Source organism: Fopius arisanus, unplaced genomic scaffold (assembly GCF_000806365.1).
Source record: "Fopius arisanus strain USDA-PBARC FA_bdor unplaced genomic scaffold, ASM80636v1 scaffold00028, whole genome shotgun sequence".
NCBI classification, from domain to species: Eukaryota; Metazoa; Arthropoda; class Insecta; order Hymenoptera; family Braconidae; genus Fopius; species Fopius arisanus.
In genome coordinates, this window is record NW_011887767.1 from 1250869 (window position 1) to 1276228 (window position 25360).

General features: G+C 40.2%; 4 protein-coding genes across 5 annotated transcripts in view; 3 read left to right on the plus strand and 1 right to left on the minus strand.

Moving 5' to 3' along the window:
- Window positions 1–1238: 1238 nt before the first annotated feature.
- Window positions 1239–16214, plus strand: mv (lysosomal-trafficking regulator mauve). 2 transcript variants are annotated; one of them, XM_011302653.1, is made up of 9 exons: window positions 1239–1362; window positions 3145–3424; window positions 3937–4022; window positions 4961–7530; window positions 7609–7674; window positions 7967–8121; window positions 8403–8644; window positions 8756–15136; window positions 15210–16214. In XM_011302653.1, exons 2-9 carry the CDS (start codon window positions 3299–3301, stop codon window positions 15679–15681), a joined length of 10098 nt encoding a protein of 3365 aa, XP_011300955.1. In that variant the 5' UTR covers window positions 1239–1362; window positions 3145–3298; the 3' UTR covers window positions 15682–16214. The 2 variants fall into 2 exon arrangements, with proteins under 2 accessions (XP_011300955.1, XP_011300954.1); XM_011302652.1 differs by lacking the exon at window positions 1239–1362 and having other exon boundaries at window positions 3046–3424.
- Window positions 16215–16312: 98 nt separating this feature from the next.
- Window positions 16313–25360, minus strand: part of LOC105265255 (ankyrin repeat domain-containing protein 49) — a 30726-nt gene continuing 21678 nt past the window's right edge. Inside the window, exons 3-5 of the mRNA XM_011302660.1 lie at window positions 17152–17437; window positions 16792–16952; window positions 16313–16705 (exon numbers count right to left, since the gene is read on the minus strand). Coding sequence (XP_011300962.1) covers window positions 16370–16705; window positions 16792–16952; window positions 17152–17296 — 642 coding nt within the window. The 5' untranslated portion in view covers window positions 17297–17437 and the 3' untranslated portion in view covers window positions 16313–16369. The remainder of the gene's footprint in view (window positions 16706–16791; window positions 16953–17151; window positions 17438–25360) is intronic.
- On the plus strand, window positions 17393–18726 carry Rsph9 (Radial spoke head protein 9). The gene is made up of 5 exons (XM_011302659.1): window positions 17393–17467; window positions 17574–17833; window positions 17918–18080; window positions 18140–18425; window positions 18497–18726. Exons 2-5 carry the CDS (start codon window positions 17607–17609, stop codon window positions 18655–18657), a joined length of 837 nt encoding a protein of 278 aa, XP_011300961.1. The 5' UTR covers window positions 17393–17467; window positions 17574–17606; the 3' UTR covers window positions 18658–18726.
- On the plus strand, window positions 19064–24127 carry LOC105265252 (titin). The gene is made up of 11 exons (XM_011302658.1): window positions 19064–19281; window positions 19654–19766; window positions 19840–19991; window positions 20353–20416; window positions 20755–21059; window positions 21172–21944; window positions 22440–22742; window positions 22857–22915; window positions 23436–23599; window positions 23785–23947; window positions 24069–24127. The coding sequence occupies exons 2-11, from the start codon at window positions 19665–19667 to the stop codon at window positions 24081–24083; spliced, it is 2100 nt and encodes a 699-aa protein (XP_011300960.1). The 5' UTR covers window positions 19064–19281; window positions 19654–19664; the 3' UTR covers window positions 24084–24127.

The following is a 25360-nucleotide window of genomic DNA, read 5'->3' on the forward strand; positions in this document are numbered from 1 at the left end:
TTTTTTTTTATGTTTACAGATAAGGTAGGTCGTTCGAAAGGTGAAAATTGACTAATTTTCATCCAACGCCGGTGAGTGAAATTTATTTATTAATATATCGTATCCGTTCCGTGGATTTTTTCGTGGTCGGTTCGGGGGTTTGAATTCTCGAGATGATTTTATCTCTCGATCAGATGATGTCGAGATGCCAGTAGATATGGCTCCATCAGATAAATCGCGAGTGCGTGTATAAACAAGTGATTGACTACGCTGGAGTGCCGCATTTTGAAATTGGAATTAAGGCCCGGTTGGATTGTCTGGAAAAGATGATTTACTCCAAAATTGGCACGCCTAATTCCTTCATCAATTAATCGATTTTTCCGACAATTGTTAGCTAGCGCTCTAGTTGTTAACAACCGCTACGGCGCTAGCTAACAATTATTGGAAAAAACGATTAATTTCCGGAGTAACTAGGAGTCCAAATTTCGGAGTAAATAATCTTTCCCAAATAATCCATCCGGGCCTTAAATTTATGTCGTATTTTATATCTACGCCCAAAATGGTAAGTACGATATTAAATTATTGAAGTAAATCAATTAAGCATCACTGACAAATTTGTGAAGACCATAAAATGAAAATGATGACGAAGGCACATTATGGAAATAGCTTTAAGAAAACTGGGGCGGCGAAAGGTGTTCACTGCTGGATAACCCCCTGTTGATGATTTCGGTTTTCTCTTAAGCTCTCGCATTTTGTCTACCTTCACCTTTTGTAAATGCATTATCTTTCTTTGGGTCAACAATTGATCCAGGAATTCAAGTCAAGGACTCTACCTCTTGGGTGACGTGGAAAGAGTTTCACTTTAATTACTTGATTTATGAAAAAATAGTCAATACTGGGTAAGAATGTCTCTTATTGAAATAATCATATACCCATAATTCATTTATGCTTTTGTCGACAATTTTTATGCCATACCTTTTTTTTTTCATGTCAATTTGAAAGAAAAAAAATCAAACGACTCGACTGGCATTCAAATGTAAACGCCAGAAATCGCTGAATTGTGGGGGCGAAACGCACATGAGGAGAAGTCGTTATACAGCGCTACGTACGACGTTTGAAGGTACTTGTCCCCTGTTTTGGTGTCGGCGACATCAAAGCTTGGCAATACCTCCCTGTATCATACCTTAATCCAGAGAGCTGTCAGCTGCTGCCATCTGAATCCTACTGTCAGCATATATTTGCTGTTGAAGGGATTGGATTATTTGCTGGCAAATACTCGGCTTTCGGTTTACTTTGAGTGCACAACCAGTTTTTGTTGTTGTTTTAAACTGTTTTTATGCTGATTACTTTGAGATTACGCTGAGCCGGCACCAACGAATCGAGGTAATAATTATTTATTAATATTCTGGAGAGATGTTAGGTTTTATTGAGATGTCAGGGGTGTAGGAGGTCAATAAACTGGGAAAAGGCACTGTTTGTGGATTTTCAATTGTAGAATATGATTTTTGGAGTAGAATTTAATGAGACCGAATTCCTCATTTTTTTCATTATTAATTATAAATAATTTGAGGTGTCAACGATCAACTAACTCGTGAGTAGAAATTAAATAAAATATAATTGTGAATTGAAGTAATAATAATGAGAGGTCACAGAGTATTATCATCTGATTTTTAAAATAATTTATCATTGTTGTCTCCGATTTTGCTACATTTTCTGTTTATCTATTTTGTATTAGAGTCATTGATAAATAGACTCATAAAACACTCTGTGATAATCTAATTGCTACTGATGACAACAATTATTCGTAGATCATCGACGGATTTTTTCATAAAATTGTTGCTTCATAAATAAGCTGGACAATTACGAAGAGAAATGATTGATGTGTTTGGCCCCTTTCTCCTTCAATCGTGGAAAACATGAGTTTTTCTTCATTTTGTCCGAGTCAGATCTGTCGACCAATGAAAATACATGTATTCAAGGAGATAGTGAAGGAAATTTATGTACCGCATAAACCGAGAGTACATATGATTGGATTGTGCCATTGTGCTTTGAATTTTCCAGCCTCTCCATCAACTTCAATTGTTCGCACGTGTTGAATTCTAGTTATCTTCAATGATATTAAAATATTTCCATGATTTTATTTCCAATCATGCAATTCTCCACTCTCTGAATTTAAAAGGAAAAACTACAATTTTTATTCAATCCACGCAGGAGAACAATCTTTATTTTTCTTTTCTCTGATAAATGATTAAAGTAATAAGGAAAATAAAGAGTGTCATCTCCGGAAAAATCGCCTGGACTTTACTCTGATGAATTGAATATAATGGTCATTACCCCTTGTTTGCGAAATTAGCAATCGTTCAGTAATCGTATTCTCATTAAATCAACAGAATTATTCTACGTACAATTTTTTTCGATCGATTTCTCAAGTGCTCATTTAATGATGAACAAAACGATAGCATCCCCGAGTGCCTGATAACCATTGAAACAATTAAACAATATCAATTAAAATATCATTCACTACGGAAGTGAATCATCGACATTTTTCCGATCCCCGTGTTCATCCAGATTTAATTCCCTCAAAGCAAAGAGTAATTAATTCACCGCTAATTAATTACTCTTTCTCTATAAATTATCATAATGCAAATTTACAATTTTCATGAAGTAGAAGATTACTGCATGAACGTGACGAAAAGTCTCAGCGCTTGAAAAGAATTTTCCACGCTTGACTCAATGAGTAATTCCTAAAAAAATGAATTTTTACAATATCCGTGGCTCATTCTCTATCTTTCTGATTCGTCCACTGGTCTGTCGTCAGATGCTCCTCCCTCGGCGATAAGAGATTGCTGGACGTTGCATGACTTATAAATGATAAATATGAAAACATTTTCCCCTTTCTCCAATTTTTTTTCGATCATTACCACAACGAATTTCACCCGGGAATGGCGATTTCCTGAAAAGACCAAATAGGAAGAAAAAAAATTATTGCTATTGGGAATAGTGTTGGGGGTTTGAGTTATTTCTTTGGCTTCTTCAACATCGTACAGTGTTACATAATCCGGGACAACAGACGACAGGAGAGTCCGAATGATAGAGACAGATGAAGTTGAAGAGTAAAACAGCAGCTGGTAGCAGCCGATCTGAGCACGCGTTTCAATATTTCAGTGATCATTCGACTGGTGGAATTCTGTCAGGGAGAGGTGGACCATTTTATTCACCACGTGTGACAGTGGCGAAAAAGCAGGAAGAGGAGTGGACCACCTGGACGGAGGCAACGAGCGATCAGGAGCATTATGGAGATGATGATAATGTGGTATTCATGAAGGACTCCAGGGAAGAGGCTACCGATTCTGAGCTGTCAGTATTGGCAATGTCTCCAGTTGGTTCTGGCAGGCTACAAATACTCTGGGATAATTTTATTCACGCTAAACTACAAAGTTATGAGGTAATTTATTCTTTTTATTTTTCATTTCTTATCTTTTATTATTGAACAATAATAATATTATTTTTCTTTCATTATTCTTAATTATTTTAAAAATATAAAAATCATAAGAGAATCATATTGCGTGAGGAAGACTCATAAGTCGAATTATATATTTCCTTCCGCACCGGCAAAATCCCCTAAAAACCCCGAAACATTATACTGAGAAACAAAAACAATAACTTCGGAAAGTTCAACTCCATGAATTTTAATGTTTACGCAAAAAAGGTAAAATCGATACGCAATATGAGAAGTACTTGCTCTTGTTTCACTAGCTCACCTTCAGTGAATGCAGATTAATGTATCGGATTACAGATTTATCGCGAATTCGTCCGCACGCACAATTCGAGGGATAGATTACGTTAATATCGATAATTTCAGTGATGAAAGTTTTAATTGGAATTGAAATTCCGAGTCGTTAGAGGTATTATTTAATTGTCATTTTATCGCTCATCTGTGGATTTCATTTCTTCCAGAAATCCTTGTGGCTCGATATATTCCTGGCTGAATTGCTAGTTCAAGTACATCATGGCAGAGACATAAAAGAGATTCTATCATTTTGGTAAGTCTATCTTAATATTCATACTTGCGATTTCCATCGGATTCCGATAAAATCAAGGAGTCATTGACCCGAATTTTTGGAGCAATCATTAATTCCGTATTGATAATAATTCTTCAGTGATTTTACAAATCGCTGTTTCCTCAACAATCGATTATTTTGAATATCTACGAAATATCGAATTTCAATTTGCCTGAATCGATAGACAAAAAATGGAAAACCTTCGTAAGCAAAACAAATTGCTCAATTTGAAATACTCAACAGTGCGTGGCCTAAATATCATTTTTTAATGTAAAAAGACTATTTTCATCGTCTCACGACCAGGGATAACAATAACAGCCATTTTCTAGACGATAACGTTTCAAAAATAAGCAGAGATGACAGGAAAACTACGACAATAAAGATTAGAATCAATATTTTTCTGTGAGTGCCCGTGAATGAAATGCGTTACAAATAATTTATTATCGCTGAATCTACAGGATAGATTTCAAGTAATAAATATCGATCACGTCTGCCCCGATATTAAATGATGGAATGATCAATAGAAAATCCTGACCTATCGCACATCAGATGAATTTTTCTCTCATAATTCTCACACGTTAATTTTCAAACGCTTGAAGTCGATGGATAAGAACTCCTCATACATCTGCACACTAGAATCGTTAACGAGCAATCATTGTGTATTGAATGCGTTGTCCTAGTCCGTTGACGTTCCACAGCAATGAGATAATAAAAGTTGGCTTTGCGGTGGCCGATAAGAGTCTACATAACTTTCCACGGTACTTCGACAGAGAAATAAACAATCGTGCCCTCAAACTTATTATTCATTGGGAGTGGAATAAATTTCATTAGTACTCAACCTATAATAAATCCAATAAATTCTCGTGAAATAACGATAAAAAAAAAAAACAAACTGCATAGGAACTTTACAATTTTTATAGCTCAGTAGGTGGTGGTGGAGTATCAACTATGGTAGCCTGTGAACTTCTCTTAGATGTTCACGACTTGTGCTCAGCTCGTAATGACGGCGGTGAATTAATTGAGGTCCATAAATATCTAGTCCAGGGTCGTGGTTGGCGTTCGCTGTCAGTCCTTCATCTTCTTGGTGTTCGTGGTTTGTCCTGCGGTCGACAACTCGTTGCCCTCCTCGTAGCCCTGTACCCCGTATCCTCTCAATTGTCGAGCCAACCGGCACCACCCAATCCCTACATCAAATTCCACAGCAACGATGACACCGTCGATACAGTTGAGATCATTCCCCACACCACCAACAAGAAGAAAAAAAATCGTAGTCGTACGAGTACAACGAGTGAAGCTCAGGTTTCACGTAAGCGTCATCGAAGACACAGTGGTACAGGTCCAAGAGCCTCTCAAGGCCTGGGGGATAAAGATCCCTCGAATCAAAAAGACAGCAGTGGATCCGAGATTCTCACTGATGGAATCGATCAGGCGCGTTCCCTCACTCTCAAGATTCGCCTCAATCCAATGGACTTTGAATATTTCACATCGATCGTCAGATCTGATGAGGAAAATCACTGGCAAGGGCTAGCCCTGTACGAGCCACCACTTCGTCCAACTAAAAAAATCCCCCAGGACTTCATCGATGATCGGATAAAATCAGTGTTGGACACTAAAGTCAGTCATTTCGAGACAAGTCTCTTGATAATTCAGCTACTCCAGGGGCTGAGGGACCTGGAAACACCAGCAGAACAGACACCAGCCGTTCAGGTCCTGAAATTTGCACTGGATACCCTCTGGTCACTTCAATTCGGCATAGATGGGCCTAATTTAACCGGAACTCAGTGTGCAACACTCAAAGCTGCAGCCGCTAGACTGATGCTGGGGGCTCTCGAGAGAGTTCTCCGAGCTGATGAGCCAACAACAGCTGTCATTCACAATGGTCTGTTGCCGATGACTCTCAGACTCCTAGAGGATGCCTGCAGCAAGCCAGTGGTAGTGATGAGCCCCGAGGAGGGCTCTCACCTCCAAGAATTCATATTCGCAACTACATATGGAATCATAACTTTTTTATACTGTCTTCTGCATCAGAGAGGAACTGCTGACAAATTGAAAGACTTTCTGGAATTATTTCAACTGTTCACCGAAAGCCAAGAGGGAAAACTCGTGGAGAGAACTATTCTCGCGATAGTCGATCTCCCGAGCATTGATCCCGAGAGGTCGATGACTCGCGCGAGAAAGGTCGTTGACATGATTGGGGTTCTGATAAGTGCCCTCAAACGAGTCAGGCAGGAATTGTGTCACATGGGCAAGTGCCGCAGATCCAAGCACAGAGCATGCGACAATTTTACCGAGTCTTATCACCACTTTGATATTTTTGGAAGTCCATATTCTCAGGCCAAAGTCGCAACTCTTGGACAACAGATGTGTTGCATTTCCTCTCTCTTTATGGCACTCACAGCTCTCACCAGAGAGTCCAATTCACTTCACGTTGAGCTCGAGGTGAGACTATTGGAAGTTATCACAGCTGCTGGCACATGCTGTTGCTTTCCTCCTAAGATCCTCTTGACTAGTGTCGTTGGCTGCATGAAGAAGGGAAATATTCAGATTTATGGGGCTTGCATTGCTCTCCTCGAGAGGTGTTTTTTCAAAGAATTGGGAGCATTTCCTGGATATGATATTTGCAATACCTGCACTAAACCACTCAATTATTCGTGGGAATTTTTGGAGCTTTATCTAGGACTGTTGAATCCAGAGGATCCTAATTTGTGTTACGTTGTGATGTCGCATTTGATAAAAGTAACGCCTAATGCTGGATTTCACGTCAGACGTGATTTACTCTTTCGGGTTTTTTATCCGACATTTCTCAGTGCTAAGAAGAATCTTGAGAAGAGCACGGCCAATGCAACAACTGAATTTCTCATCCAAACGTCTCTATCCATGATCACCAGTCTCGTTGTCAATGGGACAATTTGCGAGAGATTTGGAGAGATCGGGGGTCTGGAAGAGTCCCTGAAACTTCTTCCCAATCCTCTCTTCACGAGGAATGTTTATGGACTGCTGGAAATGACTGTGATAATGGAAATTTGGAAATCCATTGAGGACAATGAGTGTGAACTGAGTGATGGAGTTGCTGTCAAAGCACTTTTAGATGCTCTCGATAAAGAGAGCAGTGAACTCCTGGAGGTGTTTGAGAGCATTAAAGAGCAGAATATCGAGGAAATACTGGAGGAGCCGGTGGATAATACTTACTTCAAGTCGAAAAAATTCCAGGAGAGGGAGAAGGATAAGTCTGGGGAGGAAATCAGTGTCAAGAGGAATTTATTGAAGACTGAGCTGTCGAAATCTTTGGAGGATATCGTCAGGGGAGGCACCCTTGAGGAATTGCAGAGGGTCAGTCTCTTTCAGGCTAGCGCTGCTTGGAGAGCAGCTGCTGGTGTTGTCTTGTGTAGTCCCAGATTCAGGAAGGAATTGCTGAAGAGTCCTGTCGCTGAAAAATCGTTGAGACTGTTCAAAACTCTTGCTGTTTTCATTGCAACAGATCGCATAAAAGGTATGTCCAGTGATTTGAGTTTGTTTATTATCATAATAATAACTCTTAATAAATTCAAATGGTTTTACCTCATTTTAGATGCCAGTAAATCAGCTCACAGGCTCCTCGAGGCATTAATCACATGCTGCTTGGCATCACCATTGTGTAAGTCAATTCCCTTTTTCATTCTACACTCTACTAAATTTATAGGACGTACGTAAATGCAAATAATACTGTTAGGAGGGGGATAAATTATTTAAATACACCTCTTGGTAACACCTGTGGATTAATTTCGTAAAACGTGAGTTATCAGTTGGGAGAGGAGTTCCATGACGCTCGTTTCACGAATACGTAAATCTCTAATCGATGTTTATTGATTGATGGTTTTATTAATTTATTTTCATTCTCGTTTTGTTACTCCGAGTGCTAAGTTATGCTGATATGACTTGTGGTTTAGGTGATTGCGATGTGATAACAGAACTTGGCAAGGCATTGATGAGTGCTGGAATTAAATTGGGGAGAGGAATAGCAATGCTTGTTGAAGGACTTCTCAGAGTATCCATGCTAAAACCCAGTCACGAACAGACCATGCCACCACCAATGAGACCAAGAGTGAGTTTCAAAGATTAAACAAAAATAAATTATCTATAAAATTCTAACAGGAAAGAGATGAGACGTAAAAAGATCTTGACAAAATTCCACGATCTCTCACGTGATTATTTTTATGATTATAAAATAATGCAATATTAATATCATTTTCTTTTTATAATTTCTTCGTCTCAATGAGAAAAACAAATCTCTCCTGTTCATTTCTGTTCTGATGTTCATAATCTTCTTAAATCCCTTATTTACACTTCTGCTATTTCCAATGTGTTTGTTACAAATTCAATTAGCTGCCAACAATGACCTTGGAGACACTGCCAGATTGCGGTGGGGAGGACAGCAGTACTGGAGAGTATGTAACAGCTGATGATGGATACGAGGCAGATGTAGAGGTTCAGGGGAGAACACCTCAGAATAGTTTACCCAGGAGGAGTAATTCATTGGGACCCATCGTGGAGCCCAGGGGACATGCCAATGCTCATCCCGCACTTTGTTCTCTTGCTGTTGACCTACTGATCCACTTCAGTGAACAGTAAGCTGGATTGACCTAATTATTAATGAATTCCCAATGCCGCTGGCATTATTGTGGAAAAATATCGACAATTATTAAATGGTGAACTTTATTTATCTTTTAAAAAATCAGAGACTTAGACGGCGAGAGGAGTACAATAATAAGTGGAGGATTGCGAAAAGTGGCTGTAATCTGTCGGGAGAGTGCTTCAAGCTGTGCAGCACTAGCAGGATCTGGAGTAATAACAAAACTGTTGAAGGGTTTCGAGTCAATTCTAATCAGCAGAGAGCCAGATCACCAGAACCTCCAGCACGCGGTCCTGGAGGTGTTTACATTGCTGGCCAGCCAGTCGATATCCCCGACAGAACTGGTAACTTATATCTCGCTCTTTAAAGTCGACTCTCCTCCTCTCCTACCCCTTTTAGAGCCCCTGTGTCGTCTGGTTTTAACATCAAAACCTCAACCAAATTTTATCCTCTCATTTCCCATAATGTCCGATGCTACAACCCCCAAGAGAAATATCAGAGAAGACGTGAGAAATATTGAGAAGGCTGAGAATCTCGTTAACAATTTCAAAAGAAAGCACACAGCAGCAGAAATCTGCAGTCCCTGGTCGGTGCATGCGATGTGCCTTCCAGTGGGTCCAGAGCTGTCCTGGCCTGTGTGGCTGCACGGCTGTTCAGTATCCATGTGGCTGAGAGTCGAGAGAGGATCATCCACATTATCAGGACGAGGTGCAACCGTCTCGGTCTCACCTCTCCTGGATTCTGACAGCGAGATGTCAGAATGGGGAGTCCTGACGGACAACTGGAGTCGAGAAGTTGTGGCAGGCTCTGCCTCACCTCCAGCTCCAGTCACAATAATTCACATGATGTCAATAGGCTTTGAGTCTCTCGTCCTTGAGTCGTGGTTGGATTTGAAATCAGACAAACTCATTCTTCGTCTCACACGTCCCGACGATAAGACCAATCGAACGATTTCCGAGGCATCGATAAATGGTCTCCTACCCTCGGGAAGATGGCACCATCTTGCCCTCAACTTCAAGGACACTGTCCTCAATAAAAAGAGTGCAGTGGTGGAGGTGACCATCTGGGTGGATGGATACAGAGAGGCCAGTGCCCAGTTGCCCTTCGATGGTCTTCTAGTTCGTAAACCAGGAACTACATGTGTTCTTCTGGGCCAGAAGGGACCGTCTGGGACTGGCGCCTGGTACCTGGGTAACCTCATGGTCTTCCGATGTCCAATATTCACGAAAGAACGCGCCCTGTATCTCGCCAGTCTTGGCTCGAATTACACAAATCTAGCTGAATGCATTCTTAACTCAGTAAAACCTGATTTTGCCCCTCTGATAGCTGCAGGAGCTCTCAATGGTATACGGGAGGTGAAATTCGAGGGTGGAAAATTCGACACCAGCCGGAGAAAATCGTATGGAGGAACTTATCTCAGACACATTGTGGAGACAAAAGTATCGGATTCGAAAATCGACTGGGATGTCGTTATGGACGCCACGAATTCCCACCTGAGTCACCTTCAGGACAACATATTGATCAGCTACGAGGCACAGAGTCCTCATCTAGTGCATTTGTATCCACAGGCAGTTGCCAATCCCAATGCAGTAGTTAGGACCCTGTTTCCAGGTCAGCCAGGCTTCAGAGTTATCTCAGCACCTGAACACAGGGTTTCTCAGCAGCCCCCACTCTCAATTCCTCCAATTGCTTCATCGAGATTAGAGTGCCAGCAATACAGGGGACTGGTGCCAGCTGCAAGTTTAATCGGTGGAATGCCAGTATTTCTATATCTCTTCGCGAGAATCGTCGAGTTGAATTCTACTGAAGAAGAGCAAGCCCTCGCACTCTCAATTGTACTTCACCTGGCAAGAAGTGACTCTGACCTGCTGCATCAGTATCGATCAGAGGGAGGACCATCACTCCTGCTGAGGGTCCTAGAGAGTCCCAGATGTCACGCAGGAAAACACATTCTAAAATCAATCCTCGATGCTGCCTGTGACACCTCAATTCTCATAAAAGACATCAGCAGTGGGAACCACATAATTTCCCAGAATTGTGAGGCAGTCATAACTGATCCTGAGTTGATAAAAGTATCGTTGGGTGCTTGGAGAACGTGGGCCAAATTCGATGCCCTTAATCTATTCCTTCAGGCAATTCTTGTGCTCCTGAGGGATCAGCACTCCCAGAGGGAATTCAATGCAGCCCAGTTCAATCGTGTTGACATAGTCGAGACTATCTTACTCCTCTGCAAAGAGCACTTTATGTACGAGGATTCCTACGAACGCACTTTACTCGAACCAACGAGTGGCACAACAGTTGTCGAGCTGATAAGAGCGCTAATGGGAGCCCCTCCAGAATTCGCTCATCTAGTTGCAATAACGGATTATCTGGTTCTAGTTCATCAGGCGTCAGAGACTTACGTCACTCACTCGCGTCATAATATTTATTTTTTATTGCCTCCCTTAGATGAGAAGAGGCCACGCCTAAAAGTCTCGACGACAGCAGCAATGACAACAGCAACAACAACAACGAGTTCGTCTGATGAGTCAGTGAATAAATCAGAAGTGAGTAAATTGAATAAAGCACTGGCTAACGTGCAGATTCAAAGAGATCGAGCGACGAGAAGAAGAGAGAGGAGACACGGGGCCTCCAAAGAGACGAGTGCTGGTGAAGATTCCGGAATAGCTGCTAGTGATGGCTCGAATCATCAGGTCAGTGAAAAAAATTTATCATGGAGCGATGAGAAACGAGTGTGTCAGGGACTAGTCTGTGAGGGACTTCTCCTGCTTCTCAGAGATGCTGTCAGGGTTTTGCCTGACAGTCAAGTTGGCTCTGTCCTCAAACACGTACTTAGAGCTGAAATTTTACTCGTTTTGGGTAATAATCCCGACACTAAAGTTCGAACTGCACTCGTTAAACTGGTACAGGCATATTTGCAGAGAGCCAGTGATGAGGAGATTAATAAATTTATCAAGCAAAAGTATTTTATTCATCTGGCAAATCAAATAGCCTTGTACCCAGCTTCTGAACCCCTAGCTGTCGCCCTGGAGACCTTGGCGACTAGGGGTCCAACACCAGCTGCTATGCCACCTCTTTTGGCAATGCTATCACGAGCTTCTACCACTGATCCCAATATTGCCAGGCCAATGGTGTCTTTTATCACTGATATCATCTCTAAGAATTCGAGTTCGTTGAAGATATTGCTTGATCAGGGTCTGGCTGAGTCTCTAGCTAGATCACTGGTGGGTGGTGCTCACAAAGGGAGCTCCACTTGTTTATTCAACGACATTCACATTCTCCTCGTTGCAATAGCTACGAAATTACTGGAATCCCCTGGAAGTCACCATATGCAGGCGATCTCGGATCTTCATTTGATCCTCAATCACGTTGAGTTGAATGAGAGACACAAATGTGGATCAGATTCACCGTGCGTCACTGTTGTTCGCGATGCCCAGGTGGTGCTTTTCGATGGTGAACTCGATTTTCTCATGGCTAAAGTCTCAACTCACTCTGGTTTCAGATTACGAAGTACTGCTTCGTATCTGGCTTCTGCTTCTTACTTAACGTCAGTTCTCACGACTTCTAGTGAACAGAGTGATCATGAATCTAGGTCTTCGAGTTATGGAAGTCTTCATGGGTCTAATACATCGGTGAGGGAACCCGGAAGAGGTGAAATCAATGAGAGATTCAAAACTATTATTGTGAAAACCGTTGAATTTCTCACGACAGCTGATAATTCACCTTCTAGCAGTGAATTACAATTGACGAAGAGATTGTTTTCGATGCTCTTACATGGATTATCGACGAGTCCATCAGACAAGAAGTACTGGGGCTCGTGGGGATCGAGGCCCACTCTGAGAAAAAATACAGCGAGAGTTATGGTTTGGTTATTAGGACCCCATCAGAGCAATAACACAAGAATTTATGCTGTCCGATCTTTAATGGAAGAGCCCAGGGGTCGAGAAATTCTGTCATCATTGCTAGAGATTCATGCACAAGTCGAGCAGAAATTTACAGTTTTCTTCTGGGATCTACTTCAGAGGCGAGACGAAATGCCAAGTGCAGACGCCCGAGTGTGCGCTGAATTGAAAGAAGCTCTGAGTATTTGGGATCTTGTGAAAGGAATTGAAAGAGCGACTCCGGGTCTCTGGGGAGAGGAGCTCACCCTCCTACGACGGGAATTAATGAGGGAAAGAGATATCTGGCTGGAGAATAATCTTCCAGCAATTCAGAGAATTGGAAATAAATTTGATATCCTCACGAGACAACTGACAGAGAGTGCAATGACTATTACAAGAACAGTTGTTGAGGAGCAGAATCGAGAGAGAAAGACACTTATGGAGACACTGAAGCACTCGAGGGCTTTGGAGGCGCAGGGGATGGCTCGATGGAGAGATTTGGCGAGAAGATTGACCCATGAGAGGGCACCCTGGTACTTCCCTCAGTGCTACCCTCGGAGTTGGGAGCTCGATCCAACGGAGGGGCCTGCGAGGGTAAGAATAAGAATGCAGAGGTGTCACTTGAAAATTGATAAAAGATTCTTCACCAATGATCATCAGGAGAAACTCGAAGCTGCCAATGTCGAGGCACCTCTCTCCTATCTCTTCAATAATGTACGTCAGGATGCCAATGCAACAGCTCTGATTGAACGTCTCCACACATCGGAGAGAATCAGGAAGATGTCACAGGCAAGAGTTGTGACACCTCATGCAGAATTACCTGGTGAAGCTCTCATTGGAGAGACTTGTTTGTACTTTGTTCCTGATCAACCGAATAATCCACTCCATGGAGACATTGCACTGGGAGGACTCGATCTGGCAATGGTGGGTGGAACTGCCTGGAGGCTGGAGGATATCAGAGAATTGCATCGACGAAGGTATCAACTTCAGGAACGAGCAATTGAGATTTTCCTGGTCACTGGGAGGACTTATCTCCTAGCTTTCAATACTTCAAAGGAACGAGACGAATTTGCTACTGAATTGTCGACTTGTAATTTACCGAGGCGTGTCCCAGGTGATGATTTGGGAGAGGCACTGGCTCTCTGGCGCAGTGGAGCCTTGACAAACTGGGAATACATCACGTGTTTGAATAAATTAGCTGGCAGGTCTTACAACGATCTAATGCAGTATCCAGTCTTTCCTTTTGTCTTGGCTGATTACACCAGTCATAAAATCGATCTCAATAATTCCAAGATTTATCGGAATTTCAAACGTCCCATGGCTGTTCAAGACAAGAAGAACGAACAGCATTACATTAAAAATTACAATTACTTGAAGCAAGCATTAGCTGAGGACAGTAATCTCGTCGCTCTCAACCAAGGGCCATTCCATTACGGATCTCATTACAGCAATTCTGGAACGGTTCTTCATTTTCTCGTACGTCTTCCACCCTTTACCAGTATGTTTTTGTGCTACCAGGATAATAATTTCGATATTCCTGATCGGACTTTTCACGCGGTAGCCACCACCTGGAGACTGACAAGTTGCGACTCGACGACAGACGTCAAAGAGTTGATCCCCGAGTTCTTTTATCTCCCCGAATTCCTGCTGAATTTTGAAGGCTTTAATTTCGGTGTCAGACAGAATAATCAACGCGTGGGGGATGTGGAGCTGCCTCCCTGGTGCGGAGGTGACGCGAGATTATTTATTTTGTCGCATCGAGCTGCTCTAGAAGCTGATATTGTGAGAGAGGTTCTGCCTTACTGGATCGATCTGGTTTTTGGATTCAGACAGACTGGGAAACCAGCAGTGGAGGCAATCAATGTTTTTCATCCTGCCACTTATTACGGCTTTAATGTCGATCAGATTGAGGATCCAGCTGAGAGAGAGGCATGGGAGACGATGGTGAAGACTTATGGCCAGACACCAGCCCAACTCTTCAGGGGTTCGCATCCTCTGCCCATTCCCAGTGTCTTAAATTCAATTCCTGCCAGCAGTGTTCCCCCAGTGATTGAAGGAGTTGATGGGATCAAGTGGGGAAATTACGTGGGAGCACCAGGAAATGAACCTGTCCTCTGTTGGAAGAATAAACATCGAGCCCCAATGGCATCGCTCGTTCCACTTTCTACTGGGGATGTATTTGGCCTTTCTGTCTGCACAACTTTATTACTGGGCTATACCAAGGACAAGGGTAGCAATATGTTAAGTGCAACATCGGTTTTGGGGGCTGCACTGGCCTCCTGGAGTGGAAATGATGGAATTGTCAGGCTCAAATGCAAAAAAGAACAGCCACCCAGACCTCTCATAAAAAGCTCGGCTTTTGATCCAATAACTGTTCTCGGATCTGCCGCTGATTGTGGAGAATTGTGGGTTGGGCAACTCTCGGGGAGAATTACTGTGCATTCCTATAATATCGAGGCTGCTGGCAAAATAGAATTCGGTACGGGACCAGCGTCCGTTTTATTGGCACACAGATGTGCGGTTAGAGTTATTGCCCTCTCCAGAGCATTCAGCATCGCTGTTAGTGGAGATGATGAAGGGGTCATCGTCATCTGGGATTTGAACAGGTGGGAATATATATATATTCTTTTCTCCGGGTGATTTTAATACTTTATGTGTATTTAATACTTTATTTTTCAGCTTATCTTATGTGAGATCAATAGTCTGTGATGGTACACACATGATTAGTCTCCTGTCAATCAGTGAAACACTGGGAGATATTGCAGTGACTTGTAAATTAAAAGAGGAGAGCAATGATCATCGATCTGAATTGCGTGTTTACACGATTAATGCTAGAGCCGTAGGATCTGTCCTGTCCAGAAGGAGAATAACAGCTTTGTGCTACAGCAATGCACCTGAGGGTGTATCTGTGAATGTTATAGCCACTGGACTGGATAATGGCGTGATAAGACTGTGGAGTAGTTGGGATCTGAGACTTGTTCGAGAAATAGTTAATGGTGGTAAAGGCTATGGTGCAATTATTTCTATAGCCTGGGCCCTTGATCAGCATCACCTCTATGCAGCAACTGAAGACTCAACTGTATTAATCTGGGAGGGAATGAGACGCCTCAGCAATGGAACCCCAAAATTCGTTAATCTCACGTCACTCTAATCAAAAAATTCACTCATATTGCAGGAGTCCAAATTACGTGATATATAGGATTATTTGTTGTTTTATCAATATTCGACTATTGAGTCGTATAATCGACATTATCAATTCCAGAGTCATGTATTTTTAATAGTGAAATCCATCTCGTACTGATTAATTGTTAATATTCGTATTCGATTTAAGTGGTGAAATGATAAAGCGAGATAGATGAAATATTTAGTTAATGGAAAATTGAAAAATATTAAATTCAATTTATCTCAATTCACCATTTCGCTACGAATTATATCGAGCCAAAGCGTCGTTTCCAACGAATCGTTGATTATTCTAAATAATTATACCGAACAAATAAATCAAGCCGAGTCCTTTTTAAAAATATAATTAAAGTAATAATTAAGATACGTTTATACTATGAACAACGATTTTATCTACAATAGTATTATTTTATAATGACTTTCTATTCATCAATACTCGATCGTGATGCTTCTAGTGATAGATTTATAATTATTATAATTGTTTATCCTCTCTATTTTTATCCTCTGATACTTCCCAGTTTAAATTCTCGATATTGAAAGAATTTCTTATTAATGATGAAATATTTATGAATATAAAATGGCAATGAATGAATAAAGTCGTATTTCCGTTGAAAAATGTAAAAATTAGTGAGATTGATTTATTGAACAATGGTAACATGTTAAATTTCGTTCAAACAAGGCTCTATCATCTCGAACAATGGATAATATTTTCCTGTCCTCTCGGCGATCATTTGGGGTGTGTCACCACTGGAATTCACTGCTGTTTTATTAACATCGGGATGGAGGAGGAGTAGCTGAAGGGCTGGGGAATTGTGAGAACTTGCACACACCAGGTGAAGTGGTGATTGATTTCCATTGGTCATGGCATTAACGTTAGCACCATTGGAGATGAGCATGGAGATGCAATCTACGTTGTTCCAGCAACAGGCAGAGTGCAAAGGCTCCCAGCCATCGATTGTCTTTGCATCTATCTTAGCCCCTCTCGACAGTAAATACTGTTAAATTAAATAAATGGTACGTATTAAATTTTGCGGTGATTATTTCATTCACATTTTCTCTCTGCAAATACATGAATACATACATGAATTATATTGACGTGGTTACCATAACAGGCTCTGTGCAGTGGGGTATATCCATCCTTATCAATGACATTCATCAGATCTGGATTTTTATCCAGAAGGATCTCTAATCTCTTCATATTTCCCTTCTCTGCAGCGAGCAATACACCCCTCGCATCGGCATCTGAATTATTTCATTCGGTAACTAGAGAGTAATATATAGTTGTATATATTGAGTATATATTGTGGATATATTGAGGAAATTTCTGGAAAATGGGTCAACAGCTGATACGCGGCATTTAAAAATTAAAACAACTCATAAAATGTGAATGAATATTAGGGGGGATTATTATATTCCTCTGAGCTCTTCAGGAATTCCTAACCTTCAGGGTTTCGTTGCGGCTCGATTCCGTCGTTGTCATCCTCCCAGGCACTTACATGCATCCTCTCACTTGGTGGTAAACTCATGAATTTATCACGAATCTTCTCCAAATCCTGGACTTCATCGTTTTCCTCATCAGACGACATTTCGGTGGGATTTCTAAGTGGATTTTTATTGCCTGTGAATCATTGGATGTGTTTGACAGCTTGAGGAGGTTTGAAGCACATGGCGGTGGTGGGGGGCCGGAAGTGATGATTAAACCGGATACATGAGACTATGAAGTGCATCTGAAATTGCATCGGGAGAAATTAAATAGAGTAATTTATGCTACAAGGGCTGAAAAGCATTTTGACAACACAAATTATTAATGATACTTCTCAAAATATAATATTACTCGATTTTCTTTTATTTTTCATTTACCAGAGATTTTATTTTTCTCATAATCCTTAAAAACCCATGGAGTGCACAAAATTACAAGACGTTGCAGAGAAAATCGGTTACACTGGTGTCTGCATCGGAGCAGAGAGAGTCCAACTCCTCAGGAATTCTCTCCTAACATTGCAGAATGAAAATCATTTCCGAAAGACATATTACTGGGGTAGAATCAACGGAACTGATAACGATTATCACATTGCCTTTGGTTATGCTAAAGATTGTTTGAAAGACCGACGATTTTTCTACAGGTAATTTCCTAAATCTCTCTTAAACATGACTGATTATGTTTCACAATAATTTATTCCTTTTTTCAATTACTGTACAATTTACAGTTTAGATTGTTTAGACTGGTTTTTACTTCCAAGACCGACTAAATGCGGAAAATTACTGACACCATTATCACCAACTCTCTTCGATGGGAATCCATCGATAGTCACCAATATCAGTAAAAATCCAGCCTTTTCAGCGGCTAAAAATAGGACTGAATTTGGTGAGGTATGATCGATAAAATCATTAACAAATTTAGCGAATTTAACACGTCCGTAAATTCGAAGGGACCACCTCAATTCCTAAAGGAAGAAGATCGCTTATCTGCAACCGTTGAATTTATAACAGAGGAATCTCTGATAATTCCCCGAGGCGCTTGGTGCAGGCGTCCAGACGGATCCACAACCGAAAATAATGCATTCGAGGGTCTAGACCCTATCGAATCGTTGGACCAAAAGTCGTATCTCCACGCACGTTTTCCGAAAGAGAAATGGACGGAAAATCTCCTAACGAGAAATGACTACAATTATTCATTAGATTTTCTGGATCCCACGTCTATAGATATCCCAGGAGGTAGAGTGTAATTATCTTTTATGAAAATGATTGAATAATTAATTCCAATTATTTCTTCATCATTTTTGTAGAGTGCTGGAATATTCAGAGATACTTAGGCTCTCGTCTAATTATCCTGCAAAACCTTTACTGGCCTGGTATGACGTTTTATCACATCCCAGAATCACCTCATCACGGTTTTCTGTACATCGGATATGGAATGAAAAATATAAATCTACCATTTATGCTTTAGAGTATTCTCCAACATAAAAAATAATAATAATCCGAATAATTACTGACATTATTGCTATTAAATTCTAATTCTTTCCACTCATTCAATTGAAAAACCAAAAATTCATTGACTGATGAGAATAAATAAAAAATTATCGAACAGGAATAAATCCCAATGGATTTTTCATATTTGAAATTTCTATGGGAATTTTTCTGGAAAAAGGAGGATAATAGATTGAATTTTTTAATACGTGTGAGAATAACGAGATCTAGGCATGATCGTAAATAGAATCGATCAGTAAATAGATCGAGCCATGTATCGTTCTCTCTTTTCCACGGGGTAATGGACGATGATATATTTGGGTTTGATGTAAGTGGGATGGATACAAAGGTGTGTATGATTGTCTTTGGCAAGATTATCGTGACACCGTTTTCATCAGCGAGTGAAGCGCCACAGAAGCTGTTCCCACTTGGTGATCAATCTCAGTTAATTAATTAGTTCGGTGGTGTCCAGGGGACAATTGCTCACAAACCGATAAAAAAAAGGGTCAAAAGAGGGTGCATCACAGCCTGACGTTTATCGATGATTCATCAAGATAATCGATCTCATATTCCCAGTTAGATGTTGATTAATAAGATTTTACTGGCAAGTATCACTTTGATTTCCCCTTCCCCTTGTTGCGCATTAGAAATGTATTAGATGGAGGTCGAATGAGATAACGTCGAGGCAATGATCGCCAGATCTTCCGTCTTTGCGAAAGTATTTTCATAGCCAAATCAGTCCGGTCAATGCCCAACCATTTATCACATACGTATTTTTATCGTCATATTGTATTCAATTACGTAATCCGGAAAAATCAGTGAATGAGTTGGGAGCCTATTTCCAAATTCATTACGACACTATTTCATATTTAATTATAGATTAGAAATGTTTCGCACAATTTGTTCTCGTTACGATTCCATTTTTCGTTGTATTTCGAATATCAATTCGATACTAAAATTCGCTGATTAATTTCAGATGTAGAAGAGATGTCGATCATTAATATAAAATTATCAAAATTTGATAATACACCATGGGGCTTTCGACTGGTGGGGGGAAGTGATTTTCCCCAGCCACTGACTGTCATAAGGGTAAATGCAACGAGTATTTTTCAAGTATCTGTAATTGTTGGTGAGTTTTGCAAGGCTATCCGATATTTTGTAGGTAGCAGAGGGAAGTCTTGCGGAATGTATGGGTCTGAGAGTTGGAGATGTTGTAGTACGACTCAATGATGATCCAGTGAGCAAATTGACTCACGGCGAAGCTCACGAGACACTTGTACAAGCTGGAAATAATTTCACTCTCGTCGTCCACAGGTAAATCAATGTTTCACCGAATTAACGAGACATTTGGTGTTCTAATAAATTCATATGCGACCAGCAGATAAATATCCAGAAATAAACGAGAAAAAGAGGTGGAGAGATGATTAAACGTCTTTTTAATTGACGAATGCCATTTCAAGGTTTAAATAACTCACATTGAAATGTGAGGCCTTGACCGTAAATATTTTAATTCACCAATCAGAGTCAAGTTCGAAATAATTGCTTTTAATAACTCGCATCGAGTCTTTAGTTCAATCATTGCGACTGATCGATCACAATCGACTGCTGTGGCTCGTCGATTATTATTTTATTACCAATTTTCTTTCTTTTTTTTTTCATTTGCATTGTCATTTAGAGGCGAAGAGGCCCGACAAGTGGCTGAGGCTATTCAGGAGGAAAATATTGTACCTTATAAACCTGTGAGTGAATTTCTATCTGAAAATAGTGGAAACTATGTAGATAAATAAAAGTCGGGGGATAGTAACTATTGATCTAATGGAAAATCAGAAATTTCAAGACGAGACGAAAAAAATATTCATATTTATACTAATTATTGATCAATAAAAATTGTCAATTTTGAGAGAAAACTCTAAGATGATACATTTGATTGATGTAAATTGATCACTCTGTAGAATAATTTGATGTAATGGTTACTAAGCTCAATAGAAATTACGTAATCCGTTGGTTTATTTAATTATTATTACCCCCTCCCGATTGACAATTATCTCGAGAAATGGAATAATCGGTTGTTATGCAGATCGATGAAGTTAAAGCGTTGAAAGCACTTGTTGAAGACTTGAGAGATCCTGAGGAATTGCCACCCCTGGATGGACCATCTCTGGAGGACAGATCTGATGACGAAGAGGAGATAAAGTGGGAAACACCTAAAATACAAGAGGATAAACCTAAAATCGAGGAAATAAAAGAGCCATCGCCACCGCCAACTCGTCGAGATCCAAACATTGAACCGGTGCCAAATAAAAATCTAACTGAAGAAGAAATAGCTGAGTTGATTATCGAAGAGGAAGAGTTACTCGAGGTTGAGGACAAAGCAGTTCTTGGGTAAGAACATGTCAAAGCCCATATAATAAATAAAGAAATATTTTTAGATTTAAATTAACGATAATTAAAAATTGTTAATATTTTTTTAAATATTTCAATTAATCAATTGCAGAGTGAATTTCAATAAAATTCGTCCACGCGCTCCGATTTTACGCGAGTCAAAAGTCCTGGAGGAGCTGCAAAAAATCGCAATCGAAGAGCCCCCGAGGGTCCAAGAGCTGAAGCATCAGACGACATTTCTGCAAAAGCCAGAGAGACCAATTCCAGCTCCAAAGAAGAAAGAGGAACCGCAAGATCAAGCAGAGGGATATCGCGTTATAATAAAAAAGCAACCGAAGAAGAGTGTTACCGAGAAATTAGCGCAACGTGGTCTACTAAAAACTCCAGAACCCCATTATCTTCAGGAGGAGGTGATTCCCCCAGGAACACCAGATACCCGTGAAATGTCTAGACCCGAGTCGTCAGCCTCTGGTCCCAGAATCGTGGAAATACCGATTGAAGTCGAGGGTCGGCCTTCGTCGAAGACCTCGAGTCATCCTCGCAGTGATGGCCCAAGTGATGACGAGAGATGTCCATCTCGTTGCGAAAGTCATCGGGAGGCCACGCCGGAGCCAGAGTTAGAGCCCGTGCCTGTGCCTGTGCCTGTGCCTGAGCCTGAGCCACAGCTGGCGCCAATTTTTGATAAAGAGAAGGTCAAGGCCCTTGTCTCAACGGAGATCAATTTGGAGAAGCAATTGGAGAGCGTTCAGAATCAATTGTTGGCGTTAAAACAACTTCCCAGTGAAATAGAAAATCATCTGAGAATTGTCTCGGAACAATTGCACAGAATTATGGAACTCAGTGGAGTGCAGAGTAGTGAGAACAGCTCACGGAGGGGTTCTTCAGGTATTTTATCCTCTATTGACAATTTTTTAGTTGAAGATCTTTTTTTCTCCTCCATTTTTCAATTAAATTGATCAGATTTTTCCAAATATTTCAATGGAAATCGAACGGCATTTTATAGATATTATTAAATTGTTTTATGGATTTTTATTTCAAACGCATCGATATTTTTTACAACTTTTTCTAGTGGTATCGAATGTTTGGCCTATTTTTACGACTTTGTCCTCTATCGGATTATCCCCACCCCAGGTTTATCGAGTCAATAATACCCTCGCAGCTTGTGCTATAAAAAATTCCGCCCACACGAGATTAATGTATCATCCTCAAGAGTTTTCGTCAACATCAAACGGGCGCAATATAGAAAATTTTTTATAAATTTATGATATTCCATCAGCTTTGAATTTTCCTTAAACGAGACAGCACTACACTCAATTGATGATAGAAATTGAGGATTAATTTATAATGTTGGTATTCAACATTACAATTATAATTTTACAGACGAGAAGATGGAGAAATGTGCGCAGGAGGAGGAGAGGGTGAGTCCTGAGGCTTGCAAGGATGAAGATGAGGATCATCTTCGAGTTTCAGAATCCGAGGTGTCAAGGTCATCACCAGCGACTGTTATCAGTGAGCCACCATCTATTATCGAGCCTCAATCAGAAATGGAACAAGTGGGAGAGTCCGAAACGAGTGAAATGGAAGTGACCCTCAAGGATGATGAGCACAGGGTGAAGAAATACATTGCTTCATACGAGACAAAGATGTTCAGATCTCGTGATCCCAGTCCTGCTCCGTCACACGGTAAAATAAATATTTCTATCGATTTCAATAATAAATAAGTCCAGTGTAGTTTTGAGATTTATAATGCTGGTCGATGATTGAATTGAAAGAGAACATTTTTTGAAAAAAAAATAGGAAGTTACGAACCAGATCCAAACATGTCACCGAAAGACCAAGTTATACAGGAATTGAAGGTACATTGGCTGTTAGAGGCTGTTACCCGAGTGTCTAAAAAAGACTGACCTCGTCACAATTTTAAATTACATCCTCTGAATATTCCATCTGTCGCCTCTAACTCACCGAGATGTATGATTTCCTTGTAATTTTCCCAAATCTCTTGTGTCTTCTCAACGTGATTACACATCTGGCACGATGCGTGTGAAAAAAAATTCTATAGAAAAACTCGATTTCTCTCATTTCTCGTTGAAATTCACCTGCAATCCAATTAGAATAGATTCCAATAAATTTCGAGAGCATTCCGTTGTGGATTTATAGATAATAAGATATTCGTGGTATTCTATTCGTTCATTCCCAGATGCCCGTTGTCCGTTAATTCTGATATCTTCCTTTATATCACAATGATAATGCATGAAATCTCGATCGAGTCACCGATTGTGAAACTTTCCAATCGCTCTGGGACGTGACAAATACGTCAGGAAGAGTGAAATAATAGTGTGATTGACGTGTAATTAAAATGATCGTTCGATCCGGCAGCACAGGGGAGGAAGAAAGCGATCGCACGATCTCTGGCCCCAGGCTAAACAGCTGGAGCTCACGTATGGACGAAGATGGAGGTGTCCAAATGATTTCTTCAATGATGAAATGATAGCTGAGGTATTGTCGGGACAGGCGGAAGTCATACGCGGCAAAGCACTTGGGTAACTATCACCGACTGAAATTGTACACATTTTCTTTTCAATTTGTTACTTTCCCCATTTTTTTCATTCTGAATTGAATATCTCAGAGGAGATAGTCAAGTTTTTGCACAGAAAATCTTTGATAGTGCGGGGATTTTTTTATTTTCTTCTGAAGGTGCATAAATCACTCTGATTATTCCACTCAGGGTTAATTTCAAAAAATACGAGAAAGCCTGGCTACCGAATTACGATCACTTAATGAACTCGAGTGTATACAAGATGCTGCATAAGATGGAGCGTGAGCCAAAAACTGGAATTCCTGCTCGGCCACCCAAGGTCGTAGCTGCTGAAGACATACTCGAGAGAGTTGTACGTTTTAAATGATAGTACATTTTATCTGCACGTCTTATCCACTGATAATTATCAATAGAAAGAACAAACGAAATTTTAAAGGACGATATTAATAGCTCACTGATTTTTTTCGTTCTAGAAAACACCGGCCTGAGACAACAGATGGATCACTACTGAATCAATTAATTCGTGATTAAATAAATCAAGAATTCAACCATAAATTTAATGTTAATTAATATTAATGCAATTAACGTGGAGTTTATTCTGTGATGAATTTAATTCGTCGGAATATGAATGTGTCCTAAATTTTTTTTGTATTTAATTCGATCTGTTGAATTTGAAGAAAAAATAAAATATGTTGGAGTTAGTCGTGCTGTCTACGGTTATTATGCCTCGATAAAATCATCGGTGGTATTTTGGTTGTTAATAAAAAATTGTTTAAAAATTTTTTAGCAGGGAAATGATGAGTAATTGAAAATCTTCTCAATATTTGAGAATAATCTCGCAGTGATTTAATCTGTTATCTACAGGCCGTGAATCTCTTCCAGGTTGAATTGAAAAGGTAATCAATTATGTGATTGATTAAGAAATCCATTGTATCTATTATCTGACGGTAAATAGACCGAAATTTAATTATCCAAATCTAATCAATTTATATGAATTCAATCTATTTATTGTTTCTCGGAAGTTTCTGAATTATCAAACAAACCAAAATCTTGATTGTTTATTTTAATATAAAAAAGGAAAAGTTGACTGAATGATGGAAAAAATGTTCTATTGAAGGAATTCCCAACTCCAGCTGTCAAGTGTCAAAGAATGTGCTCCTTTCAATACATCACCTGATGACACAGCTGTTCCCCCACTCGGAATACTTGTGATATGACGAATGAAAAAAATCTCCCGCGACCCAGATGATGTGTCAAGGTATAACCAGTGGTTGAGTCACATATACGGACTTCTGGGGTCTATCCCGATGTAATCCACTCTCAAAACTCCAAACCAATTCTATCTTTCTCCATGTGCCTCTAGCCATACACCAAGAGGAGAGCGTGACGTACACTCAAAACAATTTATGTAAAGTATTCTAGGCATGATTCACGAACTAGTTTGCGCACTCGTGACTGCCACGGGCGCATTATAATGCAATATAATCTTTAATCAAAATATTTTACCCCTACTGAGCCTCGAGTGGCTCCTCTCATCACAATTTTCACTTAATTAATTACGAGAAATGGATGATTTGTGGGAGAATTATTCCACTGGCATTTTAAAAATCAAATTATAATAGTGGATGTTACATGTCAATTTAACAAATGTAGAATTAATTTTTTTAAATTGATAGCAGTATAATTTTTGGTGGATAACTCTCGAGGGTTTTGTATCGGTTTATTTTTTATGCAGGAAATTTATGAAAATAGCGATTGTGTGGGG